The sequence below is a fragment of the Malaya genurostris genome, chromosome 2 (assembly GCF_030247185.1).
Source record: "Malaya genurostris strain Urasoe2022 chromosome 2, Malgen_1.1, whole genome shotgun sequence".
Classification (NCBI taxonomy): Eukaryota; Metazoa; Arthropoda; class Insecta; order Diptera; family Culicidae; genus Malaya; species Malaya genurostris.
Window position 1 is genome coordinate 330,934,635 of NC_080571.1, and position 25,507 is coordinate 330,960,141.

Consider the following 25,507-nt stretch of genomic DNA (forward strand, 5'->3'; position numbering starts at 1 on the left):
TTAAATAAAAGTGATAAAAAGTAGCATCCCCGCAAGTGAGTTCTGTCTGTGCACCGGTTTTGTATCGGTATCGACAGTAGACGCTATTGTGCTATCCTCGGGCAGCAGTTATTTCTATTGTTTGCTACCCGCATCGCAGCAGCCAAATCCTGAGTCAAGGTCACGCTGAAGCACAACGAAGGAGTGAAGGAGCAACTCACCTAACAGCTTACCGTGACATACTGTTAAGTATTTTCTCAAACTTTTTCTTTCAACTTTTACTATTCATATATTTTCTTTTCATTTTATTTCTTTCTTTTTCATTTCAAGTGCGGGAGACTTCTTTACTCCCGCACTTTAAATATGAATATTGATGACAGTGGGGGTGTCTCGGAGGAGGGCGAAGCTGAACGAATGAACGAAGAACATTTAGAGGCTGAGTTTGCTTCCGAGATGCCATCTACCCCTCCTATACCATCTCCCCTCCGATACCATCTCCCCCTCCGATACCATCTCCCTCTCCAATGCCATCTCCCTCTCCGATGCCTCCATCTCCCTCTAAGATATTGCCTGCTCGCCAAAAAGTTTACCAGGACGATGGCTCGGGGGGTCCGTGGGTGGTATACTTCCGGCCCAAATTAAAGTCTCTCAGAGTTTTAAATATTGCTCGGGACCTGGAAAAACATTACTCGGCAATAAAAACAATAGATAAGGTTTCGCCAAACAAGTTACGCGTTGTTGTGTCCGACCTGAAGCAAGCAAACGGGATTGCTACCAGCGAGTTGTTCACGAAGGAGTACCGCGTGTACGTCCCGTCTCATGTGGTGGAGATCGACGGTGTGGTCCGTGACGAAAGTCTGACAATCGAAGATCTGATGAAGGACGGGGTAGGCCGTTTCAAAAACCCCGACCTTCAACCAGTGAAAATTTTGGAGTGCAAGCAATTGCACTCCAAATCGATAGATGGTAAATTTTACCAATCGGACTCATTTCGCGTGACTTTTGCCGGATCTGCACTTCCAAATTATTTGGTAGTGAGTGGAGTTCGTCTACCTGTTCGGCTGTATGTACCGCGGGTAATGCATTGTACAAGCTGCAAACAGCTAGGTCATACGGCAACCTATTGTTGCAACAAACTGCGATGCGGCAAATGCGGAGAGGCCCATGAGGACGATCTCTGCAGAAGAGCAGTGGAAAAGTGTTGCTACTGCGGGGAGAATCCTCATGATCTTTCGGTGTGCCCTACGTACATACAGCGTGCGGAGAAATTGAAGCGATCCGTGAAAGAACGTTCCAAACGTTCTTATGCGGAAATCTTAAAAAGAACCACTCCATCGACCCCTGAGAACCCGTTTGCAATCTTGCCAGTTGAAGAGGATACCTCTGACGACCCAGGCGAAGGACCTTCCTACACACAGGTTGAAGGAAGCAGGAAAAGACAAAATCTGGCTTCTCCAAAGCTTCCTCGTAAAGGCCTCAGACTGTCCTCTTCGTCACAAAAGAACCAAACGGAAACAAAAAGTGCTGACTCAAAACCGAAGCAAACACCTCCTGGGTTCAAAAAACTTAGGGATGATAAGGAGTACCCAGCACTTCCTGGGGCATCAAAAACCCCGAATGACCCCAAAGCACAACCAGAAAATCCAACAAACGCTGGATTATTGAAATTTTCTGATATCGTGGACTGGATATTAACAGCCTTCAATATTACTGATCCTCTGAAAAGCTTCCTAACTGCTCTACTGCCAACAGTAAGGACATTTTTAAAACAGTTGACTGAACAATGGCCCCTCCTTGCAGCGATCGTATCTTTTGATGGATAATTTACCACTGAGAATCGAAGATATGATCATTGTGCTTCAGTGGAATTGCAGAAGTATCATCCCAAAACTTGATTCTTTCAAACACTTAATACATACTCATAATTGCGATGTATTCTCCTTGAGTGAAACTTGGCTTACTTCTAACATCAACCTCGACTTCCATAATTTTAACATAATCCGCCTGGACCGAGAAGACTCTTATGGAGGGGTACTTTTAGGGATTAAAAAGTGCTATTCATTTTATCGTATTAACCTCCCCTCGACACCGGGAATTGAAGTTGTTGCTTGCCAAATTAATATTAAAGGCAAAGATCTATGTATAGCTTCTATCTACATTCCTCCCAGAGTCTCGATAGGGCATCATCGGCTTGCAGACATCATAGAACTTCTTCTTTCACCGCGGCTGGTTTTAGGGGACTTTAACTCGCATGGTACAGGATGGGGCTGCTTATATGATGATAATCGTTCTTCGTTAATTCAAGATCTGTGTGACAACTTCAATTTGACAATTCTAAACACGGGAGAAATGACACGGAACCCTAGACCACCAGCACAACCAAGTGCGCTGGATTTATCCCTTTGCTCGACTTCGCTACAGTTAGATTGCAAGTGGAAGGTAATCTGTGATCCTCACGGTAGCGATCACTTGCCGATCATAGTTTCTATCACCAACCGTGGAAGACCATCGGAAACAATCAATGTTTCGTACGATTTCACACGAAACATTGATTGGAAACGTTACGCGAGCTCGATGTCTGAGAAACTAGAAACATCACAGGAGCTTCCTCCGGAGGAAGAGTATACATTTTTGGCTGGCTTGATTCTTGACACCGCAATTCAAGCTCAGACGAAACGAGTACATAGCGCGCAAACTAGTATGCGTTCTCCCAACCCATGGTGGGACAAAGAGTGCTCAGAGCTGAAAACGAAAAAAGCTTCAGCCTTCATCTCGTTTAGAAGGAACGGAACTCCAGATAATTATCGGAAATACGCGGCGTTAGAATTTCAAATGAAAAGTCTGATTAAAGCTAAGAAACGCGGTTACTGGCGAAGGTTTGTTGACGGATTAACGAGAGAAACAGCAATGAGCACTCTTTGGAATACGGCCCGTCGCATGCGCAATCGAAATCACGCGAACGAAAGCGAGGAATATTCTAACCGCTGGATATTTGATTTCGCTAAGAAAGTATGTCCTGATTCTGTTCCGGAACGGAAGATATCCCGCGTCGCGACATTGAATACAAACGAAACACCGTTTTCGATGGTAGAGTTCTCACTTGCGCTCTTGTCGTGTAACAATAGAGCCCCGGGGTTAGACAGAATTAAATTCAACTTGTTGAAAAATCTGCCCGACTCTGCCAAAAGGCGCTTGTTGAATTTATTCAACAAGTTCCTCGAGGGTAATATTGTCCCACACGAATGGAGAGAAGTGAGAGTTATTACTATTCAAAAACCTGGAAAACCAGCCTCCGATCACAATTCGTATCGGCCGATTGCTATGCTTTCCTGTATTCGGAAATTGTTGGAGAAAATGATTCTCTTCCGTCTAGACAATTGGGTCGAAACAAATGGATTGCTTTCAGGTACACAATTTGGGTTCCGCAGGGGCAAAGGAACGAACGATTGTCTAGCGTTGCTCTCAACAGAAATTCAAATGGCATTTGCTCGTAAAGAACAAATGGCATCAGTTTTCCTCGACATCAAGGGGGCATTCGATTCAGTTTCCATTAACGTTCTATCTGAGAAGTTGCATCAGCATGGTCTTTCACCAGTTTTGAACAACTTTTTATATAATCTATTGTCCGAGAAACACATGCATTTTGAGCATGGTGATTTGACGACAAAGCGATTCAGTTACATGGGTCTTCCTCAGGGCTCATGCTTAAGCCCCCTTTTATACAACTTTTACGTAAATAACATTGATGAATGTATCAACACATTATGCACGCTAAGACAACTTGCCGACGACAGTGTTGTGTCTATTATAGGACCCAAAGCTGCCGATCTCCAAGGACCATTGCAAGATACCCTCGACAACTTGTCGACATGGGCTTTTCAAATGGGTATCGAGTTCTCTACGGAGAAAACTGAGCTGGTTGTATTTTCAAGGAAGCGAGAACCTGCGCAATTACAGCTTCAACTAGGGGGTGAAACCATAGCTCAGGTTTTCACATTTAAATATCTCGGGGTCTGGTTCGATTCCAAAGGTACCTGGGGATGTCACATTAGGTATTTGAAACGAAAATGCCTACAGAGAATCAATTTCCTTCGTACAATAACCGGAACTTGGTGGGGCTCTCACCCAGGAGACCTGATCAGGTTGTACAAAACGACGATATTGTCAGTAATGGAATATGGATGTTTCTGTTTCCGCTCCGCTACGAATATTCATTTCATTAAACTGGAAAGAATTCAGTATCGTTGTTTACGTATTGCCTTGGGTTGCATGCAATCAACCCATACGATGAGTCTTGAAGTGCTGGCGGGCGTCTTACCGTTGAAAAACAGGTTCTGGGATCTCTCATATCGACTGCTAATCCGATGCGACATTTTGAATCCGATGGTGATAGAAAACTTTGAAAAGCTCGTCGAGCTTAATTCACAAACCCGTTTTATGTCCTTGTATTTTGACTACATGGCTCAGAATATAAATCCTTCTTCGTTTGTTCCCAATCGTGTTCATTTTGTGGATACTTCTAATTCTACTGTGTTTTTCGACACATCCATGAAAGAAGAAATTTGTGGAATCCCGGATCCTGTACGCCCTCAAGAGATCCCAAAAATTTTTAATAATAAATTTAAAGAAGTCGACTGTAATAAAATGTTTTACACTGACGGATCATATCTAGACGGGTCCACTGCAATTCAGTATACCCTTGAGATCATTGACACTCTGCCCACAGATCACTACTTCATTGTATCGGACAGTCTCAGTTCCATTGAGGCTCTCCGTTCAGTGAAGCCTGGAAAGCACTCACCGTATTTCCTGGGGAAAATACGGGAACAATTGAGTGCTTTATCTGCAAAATCATACCAGATTACCTTGGTTTGGGTCCCCTCACATTGTTCCATACGGGGCAATGAGAGGGCGGACTCGTTAGCCAAGGTGGGCGCACTAGAAGGTGATATCTGTGAAAGACCAATCTGCTTCAATGAATTTTTCAGTTGCTGTCGTCAGAAAACTCTAGCTAGCTGGCAGAATACATGGAATAGTGGAACTCTGGGACGATGGTTACACTCAATAATCCCACAGGTATCGACGAAAGCTTGGTTCCGGGGGTTAGACGTGAGCCGAGACTTTATTCGTGTAATGTCAAGGCTCATGTCTAATCATTATATGTTCAGCGCGCATCTCCGTCGTGTGGGGCTCGCTGAGAGTGGTGTCTGCGTTTGCGGTGAGGGTTATCATGACATCGAACATGTTGTTTGGACATGTGTCGAGTATTGTGATGCCAGGTCCCAACTCATAGGTTCCCTTCGGGCCCGAGGTATACCACCCTTCGTACCAGTCCGCGACGTCTTGGCAACTCGAAATCTTCCTTATATGACTCTCATCTATAACTTCTTGAAAACTATCAATGCTCAAATTTAGTGCTCTCCCTATCTCTTTCTCGTCTACAGCTCTACCGCACTCTTCTTTACGTTGCTGGAAGTATGGCCTGTGTAAACGATGCTTCGGAGCATGCACCTGCCTTGAACTGACTGAGTTGCTGGAAGCTACCCAAAAACGTCACATCAACGTCAGAACACACCAACGAAGCATCCCAATCCAGAATAATCTCTTCATTGCTACAAGCTGAAAAACATGAAGATTCATCGAACGCAAAATGTGTCTAAAAGATGTATGCCACAAACCAATGATGTATTCAAATTTCAATTCAATACTGTGTAGGTCCCACCCTCCCTATGTCCCCTTACTAACTGGGGAGTATGCCGCCCCGTAATACGGCATCCCTTTCTCTCTCCCTAACAACAAGACAATCGGCCACGTTAAGCTAAAGCAAATGAGCCTAATAAAAATTTTATTTGAAAAAAAAAAACAACTGATCTAGACTGTCTTTTGAAAAGGGCCGAACTTTTAGCAATTTCTTTTATTTTCAACTGGCTGTAGTCTTAAAAAGACAAATCCTACAGAAAAGTGTTGTACGAGGGTTTTTTATAAAATAATCAAGTTTTTGAATAAAAATATCGAAAAAATCCTAATCGACTCCTACACTAAAAAAAAAAACGATTATGAATATTTAAAATTGATTTGCAAAAAAACCATGTCTGATTTGGATGAAATTTAGTTACAAGATAGGTGATTGTGTACCCAACCTACAATTAAAAATTCCAGTTGGGCACTTTTGAGGAAACAAAGTTATTAAAAAAAACTACAAGGATCAACCCCATGGGGTTGTTCGAGCCATTGATGGGGAACAAGGCAACCAACATTTCCAATGATCTACAATCAAACAGTTCAATCAATCGTAACACTTTGAATCTGCAATTGCACGAAAGTCTGCTTACATTGATCTTGATTAGGAACCAACACCGAACATTTCTTTGTCTTGATTTGCATTTGTTTTATAGCCGACGAAATTACACCAATATCTCCAATATGTATGCAATTATATCTTTGTACATACTTGCGAGACGGATTCCGATATTTAAGCTTCTGTTCACCAAGCTTGTGTTCAAGTTTTGTATGCAAGCAGTTATTTTGATAGCGTTAAGTTTCTCTACAATTCTGCGATTTTGGTTGAAGCGATAATCAGGAATCAGGCATCAGAACAAATTGGTTCAAATGGCACGTTCCCCTTGATATTTGGAGATTTGTGCCTTGCCATCAATTTGTTTTTAGCATCATTTTCCCGATATATAAGAGGGAAGGATTGAAAGGAAATGGTAAGGGTTGGAGTAGGAGGATGAGAAAAATTGACGACACAAAAACACATAAAAGCAGAAGTAAATTCTGCACCCCTAAGGGATGCTGAACAATCTGCTGAGGATCACATTTAGTGGAAGCAGAAGTAAATTCTGAACCTCTACGAGGTCCCGAACAGTCTGCTGTTAATAAAACCTCCAACCCCCGAGAGGATTTAGAGATCTTACAAAAGCGACACCATTCTGCACTCTCGGAAGAATGCAGAACGATTCGCAGTATCTACGAGCAGAAGTAAATTCGGTACCCCCTAAAGGATGCCAAACAATCTGCTAAACCCTATTTAAGGTGAATACAGAAAGGATTCATTCACTCCAGAAAGAACGATGAACCCTTCTGACTATAGCTCCTTACCACATTGGGTGAGAAACGAGAGAATATCCTTCAATTTTAGCTCCGCATATACAGACTCAACCATGTATGGAGAACCAAAAACCCGGATACGTAGCTGCGTCAATGCGGGACAGTTACATATCAGATGATATGAAGTACCGTAGTCGCATTCACACAAATCACACGAATAATACTCAGCACGTTGAATAGTAGCCATGTGATAATTGAGTTTGCAATGTCCAGTCAGAGCTCTGACCAGAATACTGCAATGATGCTTGGAAAAATGCAGTAGATACTTTGACATTTTCAGATTTAAATCTGGTAGAAATGCGTTTGTCTGAGCGCAAGTTTGCAAGCTGCGCCAGTAGCTGGCATGTTTGGATACAGCCCAAGAACGAATCTTGTGCTTTATCCAACTAGTTGAAAGTGGTAAAGCTGGTTCAGGACCAACGAAATCATTCGTTGCACCAGCTCTAGCCAACTCATCAGCCCATTCATTTCCAGTAATACCAGAATGGCTGGGTACCCATAAGAAGTAAACAGCATTTGAAATGCTGAGGTCTTCAATTTGAGTTCGATATGCGATCACTAGATTCGACCGTGAATCATTTGAACTGAGTGCTTTTAAGGCTGCCTGACTGTCGGAACAAAAATAAATTCGTTTACCACAGATCCTCTGCTGAAGTGCCGATTGTATTCCACACAGAATCGCGTAGATTTCTACTTCGAACACATTACAGTATTTACCAAGTGAATGAGACTGCTCTAGCCTCATTTCACGACAGTAGACACCAGCACGACCATTCAACAGAGAACCGTCCATATAACAAACTATGTGTTCATCAAGTTGTCGTTCCAAATAACCAGTCAACCATTCCTCACGAAGAAGATAGCTCACATTGAATGTTTTAAAAGGAAAACTGAAAGGACGGTATGCACAAGATAATGCTTCTTGTTTTAGGAACACATGAAGTGGTTTAATGCACATTAGCGCCTCTAGAGCAGCAGTAGGAGTTGTCGTGAATGATCCTGTCATTGCCATTAGGACCATCCTTTGGAAATGATTTAGTTGTGATTGAACTGTCGCAACTTCTCCTTTCTGAAACCATACAAGACACCCGTATGCTAAAATTTGTCTAACATTAGTTGTGTAGATCCAATGAATGTATCTGGGTTTGAGTCCCCATGATTTTCCAAAAGCTCGTCTGCATTGACCGAAAGCCATGCAAGCTCTTTTAATCCTGAAGTCAATGTGAGCAGACCAATTCAGTTTTGACTGAAGAATAACCCCGACGTATTTAACTTGATCGACCACAGTGACCTCTGAACCAAAGAACTGCAACGGACGAGCTCCTGTGATTATCCTACGATGAGTGAAAACCACCATTGATGTTTTTCCCGGATTTACAGATAATCCAACCTGACAACACCATTGTTCAACAGATCGCAGAGCTTGCTGCATTAAATCAAAACCATAAGTCGGAAATCCAAGGTTATTAAGTTTCCTTAACAAACCATCAGCGACTAGGTTCCATAAAAGTGGGGATAGTACACCACCTTGAGGGCACCCACAGACACTCAGCTTTCTAATCTCTGCTTGCCGAAGCGATGAACAAAGAAGTCGATTGCTAAGCATTGCGTGTATCCAATTTGTGATACTTGAAGGTACGCCATGACCACGGGCTGTTTCCAGAATTGAATTGAAAGACACGTTATCAAAGGCACCTTCAATATCTAGGAAAACTCCCAAGCAAGATTGCTTTTGTGAGAAAGCTTTTTCAATGTTGTACACAACATCATGTAACAGGGTTGTAGTGGACTTTCCACGCTGGTAAGCATGTTGCATTCCATGTAGCGGATGCACGCCCAAACTAACATTCCCGATATAGTGATCTACTATGCGTTCCACTGTTTTAAGGAGAAATGAGCTAAGACTGATAGGCCTGAAACTCTTCGCTTCCTCATAAGTGTCGCGACCGCCTTTGGGAATAAATTTGACGATTATTTCCTACCAGGCTCTTGGAATATATCCTGTCGCAAGACTAAAAGTAAGTATTTTCTTCAAAACATGTTTGAAATGTTCATACCCTTTCTGCAGTAACACTGGGAAAATTCCATCCTTTCCAGGAGACTTGTACGGAGCAAAACTCTCAACTGCCCATTTGACCGATTCAATCGTCACAACGCTTCGAGCAAGGGCCCAAGAATCGTAACTACCTGAAAAAGTCTCGGGAAGAGCTGTCGGTGATGGATCCATACATCCTGGAAAGTGAGTGTTAAAAAGATAGTGAAGTACATCACCTTCATCAGACAAGTGTTCACCATCTAAAGTTCTCAAGAAACTGACATTAAAGTCCTTAGACTTCGAAAGTAACTTATTTAATCTGCTAGCCTCGTTGAGACTAGAGACATTTGTGCAAAGGCTTTTCCAACCACTTCGCTCAGACGATCGAAGAGCATTTTTGTAAGCCCACGAATGCCTCCGACCCATCTCTGCGTCGGTGGTTCCAAGCTCTTCTGCATAGTTTCCTTAGTCTAGCAAGTTCAGCATTCCACCAAAGAGTTCCTCTAGTAGCTTGCACAATCCGAAGTGGACAAGCCTCTTCATATGCTGCAACTATGAGTGAATTTGTCTCGTCGACAACATTTTCCAAATCAATTGTTGGTTGGTACCCGTAAAATCTAGTCGCCCAGCCCTCTTCATAGAGGTCCCAGTTTGTAGATTTGGGATTACGATATGTGATAATATCAAATTTAACGTTTGAATGATCAAAGAAGATGTACTTATGATCAGACAACGAAGGTTCGAGCTCATCGGAGACGAGCCAATTCACCAACTCATGCGCAATTCTATCAGAGCAGAGAGTTACGTCCAAAACCTCCTCTCTTCCAGATCTCGCATAAGTTGGACGGTTTCCTGCATTGACTATGTGCAGGTTTGTACTGCTCACAAATTCCATCATATCAGAGCCTCTCGAATTTATATCTGTGCTGCCCCAAATGATATGGTGAGCATTTATGTCACTGCCGATTATAAGCGGTAAATCACTTTTGCAGCAGTATGATACAACCCTTTTGAAGTCATCGCTTGGCGAAGGTTGGTTATGCGGTAAATATGCCGAACAATAGACATATTTTCTGTCTATCCCATCAATAGTCATACCAACTGTGACAGCACAAACATCCCGAGTTGTGAGCTCCGATATGAGAGAAACATCGAGAGCACTATTTGCAAGTATGCATGCTCGAGGCATTTCACGTGGATTTGTCATACCGGTCTTGTTGAAGGCAACAAAGACTGGGTTTAACAATTTTCCAACGTAGAAGTTTCCCTTTTGGAAATATGGTTCTTGAACCAAAGCTATAGAAGCTTTACCTTCTTGCAGAAGTCTGGATAGATTTATAGTTGCTGTACGTTTATGCTGGAGATTGATTTGTGCTACTCTAACCATTATCAATTAGAGTAACGAACATTCCACCTCCAGCACTTATCGTACAACAACTACAAGAAACCAAATATATTGGCTTATAATCGCCTATAGCGAACCATGTAAGGATTTTTTTAAATGTTTTAATCATTTAAATCCCACGAGTTGCGAAGAAAGAAGTCGTCCACTGTGCCAGAGCTTCGCTTAACACAGTAAGGGAAAATCCCAAGATATTCCGTTCACGACTGCATTGTTTAACCTCCTGCAGTCATTCAGTCATCGGCACGGAAATACACCTTGACTTAGGAGTTCCTATTTTTGTGGCCTTTTACGACATGGAACAGGAAACCAGTGGATTAATTCTTGGTAAAAAATAATTCCGCCGGATGCCACACGGCTTACCTGTTTGGTGGACTTATACCAATGGTACAGGTGGACCGTAGCGTTATTCTTAGTCAGTTGGGAAACCGCTACCGACACTACACGGCTATCTAGGCTGCTCAGAGAGGGAATTTGACATTGATGGTCAACTTCCATAGATGGCCGAGCAGCCATGAACAGTTCGTTGAGCTGAGTCGAATGGTATATGGCATTCGGCCCTCCGTGCCTTGGTTCAAAAGTCGGTTTTCACAGTGACGAAATTATGGCGATTTGTGATTTTTGTGAATATTATTCATTTATTTTTCGAAGCAGCAGCTCAAGGATATTATTGGAATAATACTCAAGCAACAATACATCCATTTGAAGGTTACTATAAGAAAGACAATAAACCTGCAAATGCAAGTTTTATTATCAATATTTTTGCCTTTCTCATATAGAAAGGCTATGCAATCACTGTGAGAACCGATTATTCAACAGAGGCCCGGAGGGCCAAATGTCATATACCTTTCGACTCAGCTCGACGAACTTATCAAACCTTCGTGTGTGTGTGTGTGTCTGTGTGTATGCATGTAACAAGAATATGCACTCACTTTTCTCGGAGATGGCAGAACCGAGTTTCACAAACTTAGATTCAAATGAATGGTCTCATGGTACCATAGCCTGCTATTGAATTTCATCCCGATCCGACTTCCGGATCCGGAGTTACAGGGTGATATGTTAAAAGTAGAGAAAAAATGTGCACTAAATTTTCTCGGAAACGGCCTAACCGGATTTTTACAAACTAAGATTCAAATGAAAGGTCTTATAGTTTCCTACAAATTTCTAGAACATTTTATCCAGATCCGACTTCCGGTTTCCGAAGTAAAGAGTGATAAGTGGAAAATTACCGTTTTCTTGAGTATTTTTTCACGAACGATGATCAAAACCAGATACAAATCCCATAAAATAAATGTGTGATAAATTCTCACAGTTTGCAGAACTTGTTAGTTTTTAATTTTAATTTTTAATTAACTTAATTCGTTACTACTGGTCTCCTCTTTTCCTGTGCCGGAAGCACCGAATTAGTGAGGAAAAACTCTCAAAAAATAGAACTCACATCGATTTCTTAGCGATGCGTGAACCGATTTTCATCCGGATCCGACTTCCGGTTCCGCAGTTATAGGGCGATGAGTGTCAAAGTTTTCAAACCGCCAAATAGAATGACAATATGTACAACACCGGTACGTGCAACGTAGAAAAAGAAAACACAACACAAACGATGTGTGAATTGTTCTATTTCGTACACGCTATAAAGATAACGAAACGGTTACGGATGTCTGCTACAGTTTCATACGGTATTCTAAATTTGCTTTGGATACTACTTCCGGTTCCGGAACTACAGGCTAAACAGGATTTGTAGATTTTATTAAATTAAGTTCGAACAACCGTTTATTATTTCTATACAATGAACAGTTGTTTTTGCGAATTCCATAGAATTATGAGTAATATGAGAATGGCATCATTACACAGCATTAAAACAGGTTTTAATATAACATTTGTTTTAAAGATATCATCATGGATGCTATCTTTATTGTTTCTATACAAGGAAAATAGTTTTGGTTCTTCTTCTGAATTAGAATCACCTATTTACCTCTACTTTGCCATCAGGAATGGGCACCAAAATGCGGAATTTCTGAGTGATATTGTTTTGGCGTTATTATATAGTGTTTTTAGTTTTTTGGACATTTTGTTGTACTGTTCAGTGGATATGTAGCCGATTGTTATGGTATTTTCATAGTCGCAAGCAAGGCTATAATAGGGGTTTCACTCGACGAAATTCGTGAAAAACGAATCCTTTTTTCGTCTGAGCAATTGAAAAAACCTCATCTGTTCACAAAAAAAATCACGTAAATTATTTTTAGATATAATGACATTTCAATTTTATAAAAAAAAAATCCGCCAAAGTATTAAGTACGAGAAAAGCAAGGGGTGCGTATTGTTGTATCAGGGATGCGTTTTACCGCATTAATGAAACATTTCCGATTTGCGTAATCATTCGATTGAAAGGTTTTGGTTCCTTTTATTTGTCATTGAGAACAGCTATCCCGAATTTTCCAAAGAAACTCGTGTTTGTGCAAATGGTTATGGCTTCGTAATGTGCTCGTTACGCAAGCCAATATGCACAGTTACCGATCAGCGGGAATCCATCCACTCCTTTCCCTCTTGGGACAGTAATCATAGTGTCAGTCACTGACAGAATAATCTAGATTTTTGTCATTGTTTTTCTGTTTTTTTTTCAGATTGCGTCCTCCGCCTCCCATACGATGGCTCCGATCAGCCTACTATGCCGCGACTTTCTTAAATCGCTGCTGGTTGTCGAGGAAAGAAGACGCGAACGTGCTTCGGCTGTCACTGCTGATGAGGAGGCCACGGCTGCCATCGTCGCAAGTCGACTCGTTAGTGATGATGACGATGCTAGTGAGTCCGAAAATGAACCGAACCAGGCGGCCGGAGTGACGGCCAAAATCGCCCAACGGCGCCTGGCGTTGGAAACAATCGAACGGGCCAAGCTGAAACCGACCAGTAAAGCCGTACTGATCGATCAGGATTCAAAACTAAAACAGCTGCTTGAGGAGAGTGTTGACATTGAGTTTTGATTAGGTGTAAGTATGTTCAATGGATACTTTCGTTCTTTAAGACTATGATCATTTGCAATTGTAAAGAGAGTAGAAATTTTTTTTAATAGGATTGAAAGAAGTTCTATTTTATGAAAGTCCAAAAACATCCGTTATATTTCCAATGATGTCGGAAATATTTATGTTTTCGATAAATATTTTCAAGATAACTGAACTTTCCACGGTTGAAAATAAAGGTATCCAAAATTACGTTTGGTACCAAAGAAATATGATTGATTTTACACCCTCGCATTTTGTGAAGGTTGTAGATTATTTCAAGTATATCATTATTGACGATCGTTCAGGAAAAACTAATGAAAATCTGATTTTTCCCGTTCCAAGTTTTTTTTTATGCCCTATCTGCATTTATGCGGCACCTACTTCGCGAATCGGATATTGAGAACTTAAACTTTACCGAGTCATAACTTTGTTGTTAATCAACCGATTTTCGAAATTTGTTCACCATTGGAAAGGTACTACTTCCAGAAATAAAATGCACTAAAAAAAACGAAAAATAGGGTTTTCTACCCAAAGTCATAACGAAAACTGTTGATAGATGAGGTGAGACTTTTTACATAAATATCATAAATATATCGAAATTCAAAGCTATGACCTATATATTTTTACCATTCCTGCACTATCAAAATAAATCCTTAAAAAATCGATGAATTTATAAATATACATGAATTTTTCATTTTTTTCACATGTTTGTATATAACTCAAAAATTAAAGCGATGACATGTACATTTTTCTGCTCCAAAATATTGGAATCGTTACCAGAAACAATGTATTGATGAACAAAATGATATATCCGTTCAAAGAATCTCAAGAAATTTGGTACAAATACAGAGAATTTCTACTATTGAGAAAAATTTGCCAAATAAAATCAAATCAAAACTTTTAAAATTTACGACAAATATTTTTTATTATTTTAGTTGGAAATTTGTTTTGAACAAAATTTAGAAAATAACTGAAACTTGGATTTCACTGACAATCTTTTGGTAAATTTTGGTAAATATACCTAAACTCAAAAAATAATTATGTTTTTGTATTTTACAGAAGATCTAAACAATTTTTATGCACAACTCAAACGCAATTGATAACTATGATTTTGTTTTGGGTTTTCTCAAAAAAATTGGTGAAGATCGGAAATTTTCAAATTTCCGAGTTATAACAGGTCGGCTGAAAAGTTCGTATCGTTTCTATGAGAGGGCACCACAAGAATTAAATCCATACCATTTTCAGTTAGTACCAACCTTCAAAAGATACGTGTATAAATTTGACAGCTGTCTGATTATTAGTTTGTGAGATATTGCATTTTGAGTGTAGCTACTTTTGTTATTGTGAAAAAAGTGGAAGAAAAAGAATTTCGTGTGTTGATGAAACACTACTTTTTGATGAAAAAAAGTGCCGCCGATACCAAAAAATGGCTTGGTGAGTGTTATCCAGACTCTGCACCGGGCGAAGCAACAATTCGTAAGTGGTTTGCAAAATTTCGTACTGGTCATATGAGCACCGAAGACGATGAACGCAGTGGACGTCCAAAAGAGGCTGTTACTGATGAAAACGTGAAAAAATTCACAAAATGATTTTCAATGACCGTAAAGTGAAGTTGATCGAGATAGCTGACACCCTAAAGATATCAAAGGAACGTGTTGGACATATTATTCACGAATATTTGGATATGAGAATGCTTTGTGCAAAATGGGTGCCGCGTGAGCTCACAATCGATCAAAAACAACAACGAATTGATGATTCTGAGCAGTGTTTGGAGCTGTTATATCGAAATAAAACCGATTTTTTTCGTCGATATATAACAATGGACGAAACATGGCTCCATCACTTCACTCCGAAATTCCCACTTCACACACGAAATTCCTTTTTTTCCATTTTTTTCACAATAACAAAAGTAGCTACACTTAAAATGCAATATCTCACAAACTAATAATCAGACAGCTGTCAAATTTATACACGTATCTTTTGAAGGTTGGTACTAACTGAAAATGGTATGGATTCAATTCTAGTGGCGCCCTCTCATAGAAACGATACGAACTTTTCAGCCGAACTGTTATTGTATTGCACAGTGGTCCGGATCCACAATTAGGGGGACAAAAACATTTGTGACTTGACCTTATACTTTAAAGCTATGATGTCTTCAAAACAAATGATCAGTCATATTTCGATGTTACATGGTATAAGGGTAGCTCTTATTATTAAGGTGATCCAAAACTTATTTTTCGAATGTGTTGAGATAGAGGACTGCATCCTTCAGCAAAATTGCAGATAAACTTATATCGAGCAGCTTTGTGTCTTCAGCAATTGTAGTATTTGCAACGGTTTCTGTGTTACAGCTATTTTTAAAGAGCAACTTAGGGTGTTCCTCAAAAAATCAGATTTTTCGCTCTAGCATTTTTATTTTTTACTTTTCTTATTACGTATCTTTGAACATCTTTAAGAGTTTGTTAAAACCAATTTTTGATTGGTTGGCGCATTCAGATAGCGTTTTCTGAATCGATGTTATGAACACAATTAGTTCAAAAACAGGTTATTTTTAAACTGCTATATTTAACATTAAGGCAAATGGAAAAAATCCGTTTCTTGCATTTGACAGTTTGGGGACAGTGATCGTAATTTCAAACAGATTCACGACGGTTTAGTTTGAAAAGAAGTAGTTTTATTTTCTGTGATTCTAAAACGCGTATATTCTCGTGATTGCGAACTTGCACTAACTGGTTCTTTATTTTTCTCTCGGAGTCTATCGTTTTCTCTCTCTCTCTCTCTCGGAAGGATGGCAACAGGGTGGCTCGTAAGCAGCGCCACATAAGTCCCCCCAGTTACACCAAGAAGCGGACGCGGTGGCCACTTGGGATAACTTTGGTACGGTGATCGTCTTGTGAATGATTCGCAAAACTTTCTCCACAGATGTGTGCTGGTTTTATTCGATCTATTGAGATGATAACTCTTTTGCCAGAAATTGAGACGTCCACACATTTATCGTTCTTCTGAAGAATTTTGTAGGGGCCTTCGTAAGGTTGTTGCAGTGGTTTCCTGACGGTGTCCATTCGGACGAACACATGAGTGCATGTTTTCAGATTGGGATGCATAAATGCGCGTTCATTTATGCGTCGGGTTGCTGCTGGTGCTTTGAGTTCTGAGAATGTACGATGCAGATTATTTGCTAGCTCCGTTCGATCAACATTAAAATCTGGCGGATTGCAGAACTCTCCAGGAATTCTTTGTGCTTGTCCGTACACTAGTTCGCAAGATGAACACAGCAATTCATTTCGATATGCAGACCGCAGCCCAAGCAGTACCAACGGTAAGCGATAGTACCAGTTTTTTTTTTGCATATGTACACATTGAAGCAGCCTTCAACGTGCGATGAAATCGCTCCACCATACCATTCGCTTGCGGGTGATAGGCTGTTGTGTGAATGTGATGTACACCTAATAATCGAGCCAGCTCCTTGAAAAGTTCTGATTCAAATTGCCGTCCCTGATCGGTTGTAATGGTTTCTGGGGTACCAAATCGTGCAATCCACACCGAATATAGTGCCATGGCTACAGTGGGTGTCGTCATGTCCCGGAATGCGGAATTGCTTCGGGCCACCGCGTGAAACGATCGATTATGGTCAACAGATATCTACAATCCTTTGACGGCAGAAGAGGACCTACCAAATCCATATGTATATGACGAAATCCTGCTTTCGGTGCCTCATACTTCGCGAGTGGTGCATTCGTGTGTCGTGTGACCTTGGATAGCTGACATTGTTGGCAAGTTTTAACGAACTGGTTGATATCCTTGTTCATTGATGGCCAAACGAATCGATCTGTTACGAGTTTTCTTGTTGCTTTCGCACCAGGATGAGCGAGTCCATGAAGCTGTTACATTATTTCCGAACGATGACACTCAGGAGTGTATGGTCGTACACGAAGGTTGGCTGAAACATCACAATAAATAGGGTTATTTACGTAAGGACAATTTCTCAGTTCTCGTAGATCGTAAACTTACGTCCTTCGACAAGGTATCTGAAATATCTTACTGCCAGCTTCATTGCCGTGAGTTCACGGCCGAATGTCGAATATTTCTGCTGGCTCGTTGAGAACTTTGCAGAGAAGAATCCCAGGGGTTGCCAAGAGCTGCCATCAAATTGTTGTAAAACGGCACCAGCCGCAAAATTTGAGGCAACGATCATGAGGCCTAGTGGTTTGGAAGCGTCCGGGAAGTGAAGTAAAGCCGCTTCTGCAAGTGACTGTCGAAGCATGTTTTCGCATCGGGCTCCCATGCAACTGCCCTTGTATCGTTTTTTTTTTTATTATCAGGAATCAGCTTTCGTAAATTCTCCTGAACTGTTACCGCATGTGGAATAAATCGTTTGTAGACGTTGATCAATGCGAGGAAACGACGAAGGTCCTTAACAGTTGCGGGAGGCTTGTAACTGAGAATGGCTTCAACTCGAGATGACGTCGGACGAATGCCATCCTTGTTGACACAATATCCGAGAAATTCAACTTCAGGTTTGGAAAAGTTACATTTATCAATGTTTATCATCAGTCCATTCTCCTTCAAACGGTCCAAAACTAAACGTATGTGATCGCCGTGTTCCGAGTCGTTTGCTGAGGCAATGCAGATGTCGTCAATGAAAAAGTAAGTCATAAATTCACTTATTTGAAATTTCCTGTCAGGGAAAAAATTTTAAACGCTCGTTCACTTAGACAACAAGTCAAATCAACGACCTTAAATTTACACAACATACCTGAAAATCAAAAAACCGTTACCAATGCCACGCCTTTCAACGAAAACAATTTATTGACAGGTGGATCGACCTCGTCATCATCTTCTTCTACTGACAGTTACGCTTTGGTAACAGGTAGAAATCTACCACTTAATTCTTCTAATGTAAATAATCAAAACACAGGAACGCCTTGCAGTTCATCTTCTAACGAAAACAATTTATTAATTGGTAGATCGGACAAATCATCTCCTTCAATGCCATTCGCTTCTTTAAATGAAGTCGATTTAGGCGATATAACTGAAAATAAAATGATCTACCCACAAGATCAACTTTTTCAAATGATCATCCGAATGAATTCGACTTTAAAATTTAACAGTGATGTTAAATAATTATTTGACTATTTTAAATTGGAATACTCGATCTTTGAAATCGGATGAAGATGAATTTCATAATTTTCTCAAAGTTCACAAAATTCATATTGCCATTGTGACAGAAACTTTTCTTAAACCAAATGTCAAATTGAAAAGTAATCCACATTATGTGGTTCATCGATTTGACAGGTTTACTGGAATGGGTGGTGGAGTTGCCATTTTTGTCCAATGGCAAATTAAACATCGAATTTAACCTTCTTTCAATACTAAAGTTATTGAAAGTTTGGGAATCGAAGTTGAAACCATTCATGGAACTTATTTCATCGCTGGAGCATATTTGCCATTCCAATGCACCGGCGAACATTTAAATTTTTTTAAAGGCGATTTGCAAAAACTCACAAAATATCGATCGAAATTTTTCGTAATAGGGGACTTAAAAGCTAAGCATGTCCAGTGGAATTGTAGGCAAAATAACAGTAATGGTAAAATACTTCAGAATCAGCTCTCAGCTGGTTACTTCACAGTTCTTCATCCCAGTAATCCGATTTGCTTCTCTTCCGTGAAAAACCCGTCTGCAATTGATCTGGTTCTAACGGATCGAAGTCACATTTGTAGTGAACCGATTACACACCGATGACTTTGACTCAGATCATCTTCCTGTAACATTCAGACTTTCCAACGAAGCTATATTTAATCCAATTAGTTCTATATTCAATTATCATAGAGCGAATTGGTTGGATTACAGATCTCACATTGAAAATCATGTGGATCATGAAACTATTTTAGAAAATTCTGCCGACATCGACACAGCAATTGATAATTTGAATCATTACATTATCGAAGCTAGAAATTTTTCAGTTCCCAAAGCTCAAACTAAATTAAATTTTCCTATCATTGATGATAATCTTCAACTGCTCATTCGATTGAAGAATGTTCGTCGACGACAATATCAACGCTCTCGTGATCCTGCTATGAAAAACATAGTTAAGGATTTACAAAAAGAAATTAAACATAGGTTTACTCTTTTGCGAAATGAATATTTAGCTAAAGAAGTTGAACAAATTAAATCATATTCTAAACCCTTCTGAAAACATTTCAAGGTTCTTAAGAAACCTCAGAAACCAATTCCTGCCCTCAAGGAAGGAAATCAAATACTTCTTACAAATGGCGAAAAAGCTCAAAAACTTGCTCAGCAGTTCGAGAGTGTCCACAATTTTAATTTGAACGTTGTGAGTCCTATTGAAAATGAAGTCTCCCTGAAATTTGTCAGCATATATCAACTCAAGTGTTATTTCCAAATGACATTATTGAGACGAATTTTGACGAAATTAAGGCCATCGTCCAAGTACCATGCGCGCGAGTGGTTTTAGGAAATTTTCGATGGAAATTTTGAAAAATTTGACAAAACCAAAAACATACAGACCTTTGAAATATTATTAATAGGTAGATCTATCTACAGGGTGAAAATGGCTGGAAAATTCGGAGGATTTTTTGAGTCTTATCAAAAATAGCACTGAAAAAAATGAGCTTTTTTGTAATTTTTCACAATTATTAGAAAAAATAATTCGATGAAATAAATTTTTTCCTTAAAAAAAACCTTATGCTGGCAACAAGGATCACATTCGGAAACATTTTTGGAAAACCTTTTCACACTTTTCATGGAAAATCAACGAATTTCATATAACCGATTTCGTGGAAATTTTTGAAATTCGTCGATTTTCTATGAAAAGCGTGAAAAGGTTTTCCAAAAATGTGTCCAAATGTAATCTTTGTATCCACCATAAGGTTCATTTGAAAAAAAAAATTTATGTCATCGCATTATTTTTCCAGATAATTGTGCAAGATCACAAAAACACTCATTTTTCAGAGCTATTTTTGATAAGACTCGGAAAATCCTCCGAATTTTCCAGCCATTTTCACCCTGTAGATAGATAAAAGTATTTCAAAGGTCTGTATGTTTTTGGTTTTGGCAAATTTCTCAAAATTTCCATCGAAAATTTCCTAAAACCACCCGCGCGCATGGTACTTGGACGATGGCCTTAAATCATTTATTAGGAAACTCAAAAACATGAAGGCTCCTGGTAATGATGGAATTTTTAATATTCTTATTAAAAATCTTCCCGATGTTGCCTTGAGACTCCTAGTTAAAACTTTCAACAAGTGTTTTTCATTAGCTTACTTCCCAAAAAGATGGAAAAACGCTAAAGTAATTCCTATCCTCAAACCTGATAATAAACCCAGAAGAAACATCTAGTTATCGACCAATTAGCTTACTTTCTTCTATCAGTAAACTTTTTGAAAAAATGATCTTGTTGAGAATGATGTCTCATATAAATGAGAATTCAATTTTTGTACCAGAGCAGTTTGGATTTCGTCATGAACATTCAACTACTCATCAACTTCTCAGAGTAACAAACACGATAAAATCGAATCAATCTTCTGGGTTATCCACTGGAGTTGCTCTTCTAGACATAGAAAAAGCATTCGACGGTGTTTGGCACAAAGGTTTAATAGCAAAAATGTCTGATTTCCAGTTTCCTATTTATTTGATCATCAAAAACTATCAATTGGAGAAGATTTGAGGTCGATTTAGAAAACTTTTTATGGTTTTTCGCCCTTTTCAGTGATGGTATACAATTTTTAACACATTTTACCCTATATTTCCGGAACCGGAGGTCGGATCCGGATGAAATTCAGGAATTACGTATGGGACCACAAGACCTTTCATTTGAATCTAAGTTTGTGAAAATCGGTTCAGCCATCTTCGAGAAAAGTTAATGCAAAAAAAAACGTTACATTCACACGTACGCACATACACACACATACACAAACAGACATTTTGCGTACTCGACGAACTGAGTCGAATGGTATATGACACTCGGCCCTCCGGACTTCGTTCAAAAGTCGGTTTTCACAGTGATTGCATAACCTTTCTATATGAGAAAGGCAAAACAAGTTGTTAATTTATAAACAAATTTTCAGACCAGCCATGCTTTATGCAGTACCAATTTGGTCAAGTTGTTGTTCCAACAAGAAGAAAACGCTTCAAAGGATTCAGAATAAAATTTTGAAAATGATTTTGAAGCGTCCTCCCTGGTTTAGTACAAATGAGTTACACAGACTCACAAATATAGAACCATTAGATGTAATGTCACATAATATTATAAGCAAATTCCGACAAAAATCGATGCAATCTTCAATTGAATCGATTCGCTTTCTGTATTAGTTAGTAAGTTAGTATATAAGTTCCTTTTCCCCATTACACAATACAAGTAGGTTTAGAATTTTCCCTACACAAAATTCACAGAGTTGCGGAAGCAAATGATGTCTTCATGGTAATAACCAAATGATGTATATAATAGGGTTGTGGGTGAACACCCAATTTAAATCTTAATAATGTAATTTTAACTTATATTCCAATAAATAGTTATTTTAAAAAGAGGATAAATAAACGATATAAAAAAAGTAATAAGGTAATCTTTATTCTAAAATAGTTATAATGCTTGTTCAGTACACTTAAAAATATTCTGTTTTCACAAAAGTCTAAAAACTTCCACCAGATTTTCAATAATATCAATCATACGAGTGCGGTAGCCCAGATCTTCGTCGAATGTTTTCAAAATTTTCTTAACTTTAGCTTCTCCACCAAATTCTGCATAACTTTCTGCTGTACGAAAAACGTCATCCAAAACTCTCTTCGGTAACAAAGTAATGTGATTAATCACGAAGTTGTCAATCGCTGCTGCTTTCCGGTAGTGTTGACAGGATTCTCGAAATTCATCTTGTGACAACATTTGCTCAACTGTTAGCTGATGACGACACAGCGCCGTCCGAAGTGATTGGTAATAGTATCCTTGGAGAAACGTGTAATGTTTTCTCCGGAAGTCACTAGTCGTGGTCAGCGTGATCAACATATTGAAATCGTAAGCTGGTGGTACGTATCGCGATAGTTGGTAGTCCAGCAGTAAGCTATCCACCGGAGCACCGGATTCCGAGTATCGAAACATTACATTATTATTCCATAGATCACCATGACTGAAAACATTCCGGTAAACGGGGGATGTTTTCACCATTTCATAAATTTCTCGCACACAATTTGGCATTTGCATCACCAGTGCGTCACATCGGTTCCAGTTATTCTCCGAATGATTCACAATTTCACACATCATGTCTATATTACTTTCCAGTTCGGCCACTCGAGGATAATCCTCTTGAAGCTTCCAAGCATTTTCATCCAACAACCCAGGATACTGGTCGACTATGGGTTTGCCTTGTTTGGATTCCAGTGCGAAACTCGCCGCATGAAGGTTTGCTAGCGTCTTAAGAGCTTTTTCCAAATGTACCAAATCTAATAACCCACCGTTCTGTTCCACAACACGGAAACCATCGATACTGACATTCTTGAATACGATTAGATGATCCTTTACGAAAACAGCCTCCGGGCAGAATCTTCCGTATTCCGAAAGATTCGGGATCAACTGACGAAAAAGTTCAGCTTCTTTTGAGAACGCTCTCATTTCCTCCAGATATTTCTTCAGCTTGGGAATGGATGTTGGCAATGCCTTCACGAACAGTTCCACTTTGTGCTCGGTGCGTTCGAAATTTTCCGTACTCAGTAATATGGTAAGTGACAGCAGGAAATGATCTCCAAGATATCCTGTTCTTTGCTCCTGTAAACTTTTCACCGTCGATGAGAGGATGTCAAATTGCATGGTTCGGTTGTTTAAATAATTTTCCACAATTAATCTTTCATCGGCAGCCGTAAGCTCGAGTTGGTTCGCCATCGTTCTCACGTGCCCGGAGCGGACTCACTAAAAATACTTAGTGCGGTCGGGATGCACTCTGGGATCGTCAAGCGTCAAGCGAATTAATTTATGGTGATTGTAAATTATGGTGTAAGGTATGAATACCGCCCCCAGCATATGAAGGGAATAAATAATGAGAGTAATATAACTTGTGGACATTTGATTTGTATCAGGCCATATTTCATGGACATGCTCCGCAACGATTACCATATGGGATACTCTGTTTGCTTTAATTTTTATAGTTGGATTTGAAGTAAAAGTATATTAAATGTTAGGATATACATTAGGGTGTGACAAAATATTGATATCAGCTCCACCAAACTTTTCGTGTTTCTTTTGGGTCCCATAAGCATCAAGCAAACTTTTAGCTCGATCGGAGAAACTGTATTTTCGCGCCCGCGTTTCAAAGTTTGTATGGGTTAGTATGGAGAAATTCACTTTTAACAAAAAAAAAATCGGCTGGAGATCAACCTATGAACTCTAAAAATCAGTGCATGTGTTATTTTCGTAGGAAATTTATCGAACAGGAAAACAGCAAAACAATCCGACATTTGTAGAGAAAGTTATTAAAGAAAAACCGGCACAAGGTCCAAACAATGGCTCGTTCTTTAAAATAAAGTCTGTCCCAGAAAGTATGGTCGCAACCAAAAACTGCTACCATTTCGCAATGGTTCAGATTCTGTCATTTTTTATGGCTGCGTCCTGTTGTTTACACTCTTCTCTAACCACTTGTGCAGTTGTTTATTCGTTTTCATTAGTTTGTTTCGAAATGCGTGGACTTTCAGCAGAACAACGTCGAAAAATTGTGCACAAATGGTGCACAGAACGCGGACTGTCACTAAGAAAGATAGCAAAAATGGAAGGAGTGAGTGAAAAATCCGTGCGAAATGCAATCAGGAAGTTCGGTGAGGATAACACCTTTGAGGATAAACCTAAAACGGGTCGAAAAAAAAGGCGGGTGGGTAATGTCAGAGACATGAGACATGATGTCGTGAATACGAAAACAACTGACATGTTCCTTAACACTACCGAATATCAATTAGTTGATCGATTGTATGAATTATGCAAGCAATTTTCACATTTTTCACCAAAACAAAGAAGGCTTCACTTGATCTCGATTACTGTGAATATCACTCCGAAAAGTGCACAAGTCTAATCAAACAGTTCTAGATTTGCATTCAACTGAGGTTTTTTACCTTCGACTTGCGAAGAAGAAATCCTAATAGTTCTTTAGAAAACTTTTAGAGACATTAAAACGACTGATTTTGTGTGATGCTCCCCAGTGTTGTCCTCTTTTCGTTGTTTTTTCACCAATGCAAACGACTAGCAGCTGTGACGTAATCGCTCTTGTTGGAAGCGAAACTAGCTTTGCAAACGACACACTATACATCTGCTCGCATTGGCGATAGAATCCAAACTGATAAAATTTTTGTTAAGAGGTTTCTTTTTACGTGATTTCGTTTGTAGCTTTTTCACTAATGGGCGGTCCTAACGGCTATAAAAATAACAGCATATAGAATTTGAATGTCGACTATTTCATTTCGGATTTGCATTTCATTAAAAGAAACTATCAGGATGCTATACGGGATTCATTCTTGCCTTTCACAGATCACTGAGCTATGAGCTTTCAAAATACGAGAAAAGCAAACGCTCCTTATGAATTATTCTATTTGATACTCGTTTATACCAAACATTTCAGAAAAGTCTAATTTTGAATTATTTGAGATTATGTCACACAACTGAAAATTTTATCATAAAATTGTGATCATATTTCCGATGGCATGTAGCAAAAATTATGTTGATTCGTTAGATACAACAAGAGATATTCACGAACAAAAACTTATAACTCTCTCAGAGGGTAAATTTTGAAAAGGCGCCTCATAGTAAAGTAAGTCGTATTCACGACAAAAAGATCCTGCTAACCCTCAGTTGGATAAACGTATACTGAAGGCGTTCGAGCAAAAGAAGGAGGTTTCAGTTCGGGATGTGGCCAAACAAGTGGGCACTTCGAAGTCAAGTTGTTCGTGCGAAAGAATGTTTGAATCTTCGAACCTATAAGAAGCAAAAACAACCA

At 39.5% G+C, this 25,507-nt stretch overlaps 2 protein-coding genes across 3 annotated transcripts in view; one reads left to right on the forward strand and one right to left on the reverse strand.

Annotated features, from left to right (window-relative positions):
• LOC131431546 (WD repeat-containing protein 75) overlaps positions 1 to 13,549 on the forward strand; it is a 34,515-nt gene extending 20,966 nt beyond the window's left edge. Inside the window, exon 7 of one of the 2 annotated variants that reach the window (XM_058597327.1) lies at positions 13,148 to 13,549. In XM_058597327.1, coding sequence (XP_058453310.1) covers positions 13,148 to 13,504 — 357 coding nt within the window. In that variant the 3' untranslated portion in view covers positions 13,505 to 13,549. Of the gene's footprint in view, positions 1 to 8,469; positions 9,546 to 13,147 lie in introns of those variants that run through there. The other variant, XM_058597329.1, reaches the window with a different exon arrangement.
• Positions 13,550 to 22,085: 8,536 nt separating this feature from the next.
• Positions 22,086 to 23,440, reverse strand: LOC131431549 (uncharacterized). The gene has a single exon (XM_058597332.1). It carries the CDS (start codon positions 23,410 to 23,412, stop codon positions 22,162 to 22,164), a length of 1,251 nt encoding a protein of 416 aa, XP_058453315.1. The 5' UTR covers positions 23,413 to 23,440; the 3' UTR covers positions 22,086 to 22,161.
• Positions 23,441 to 25,507: the final 2,067 nt, after the last annotated feature.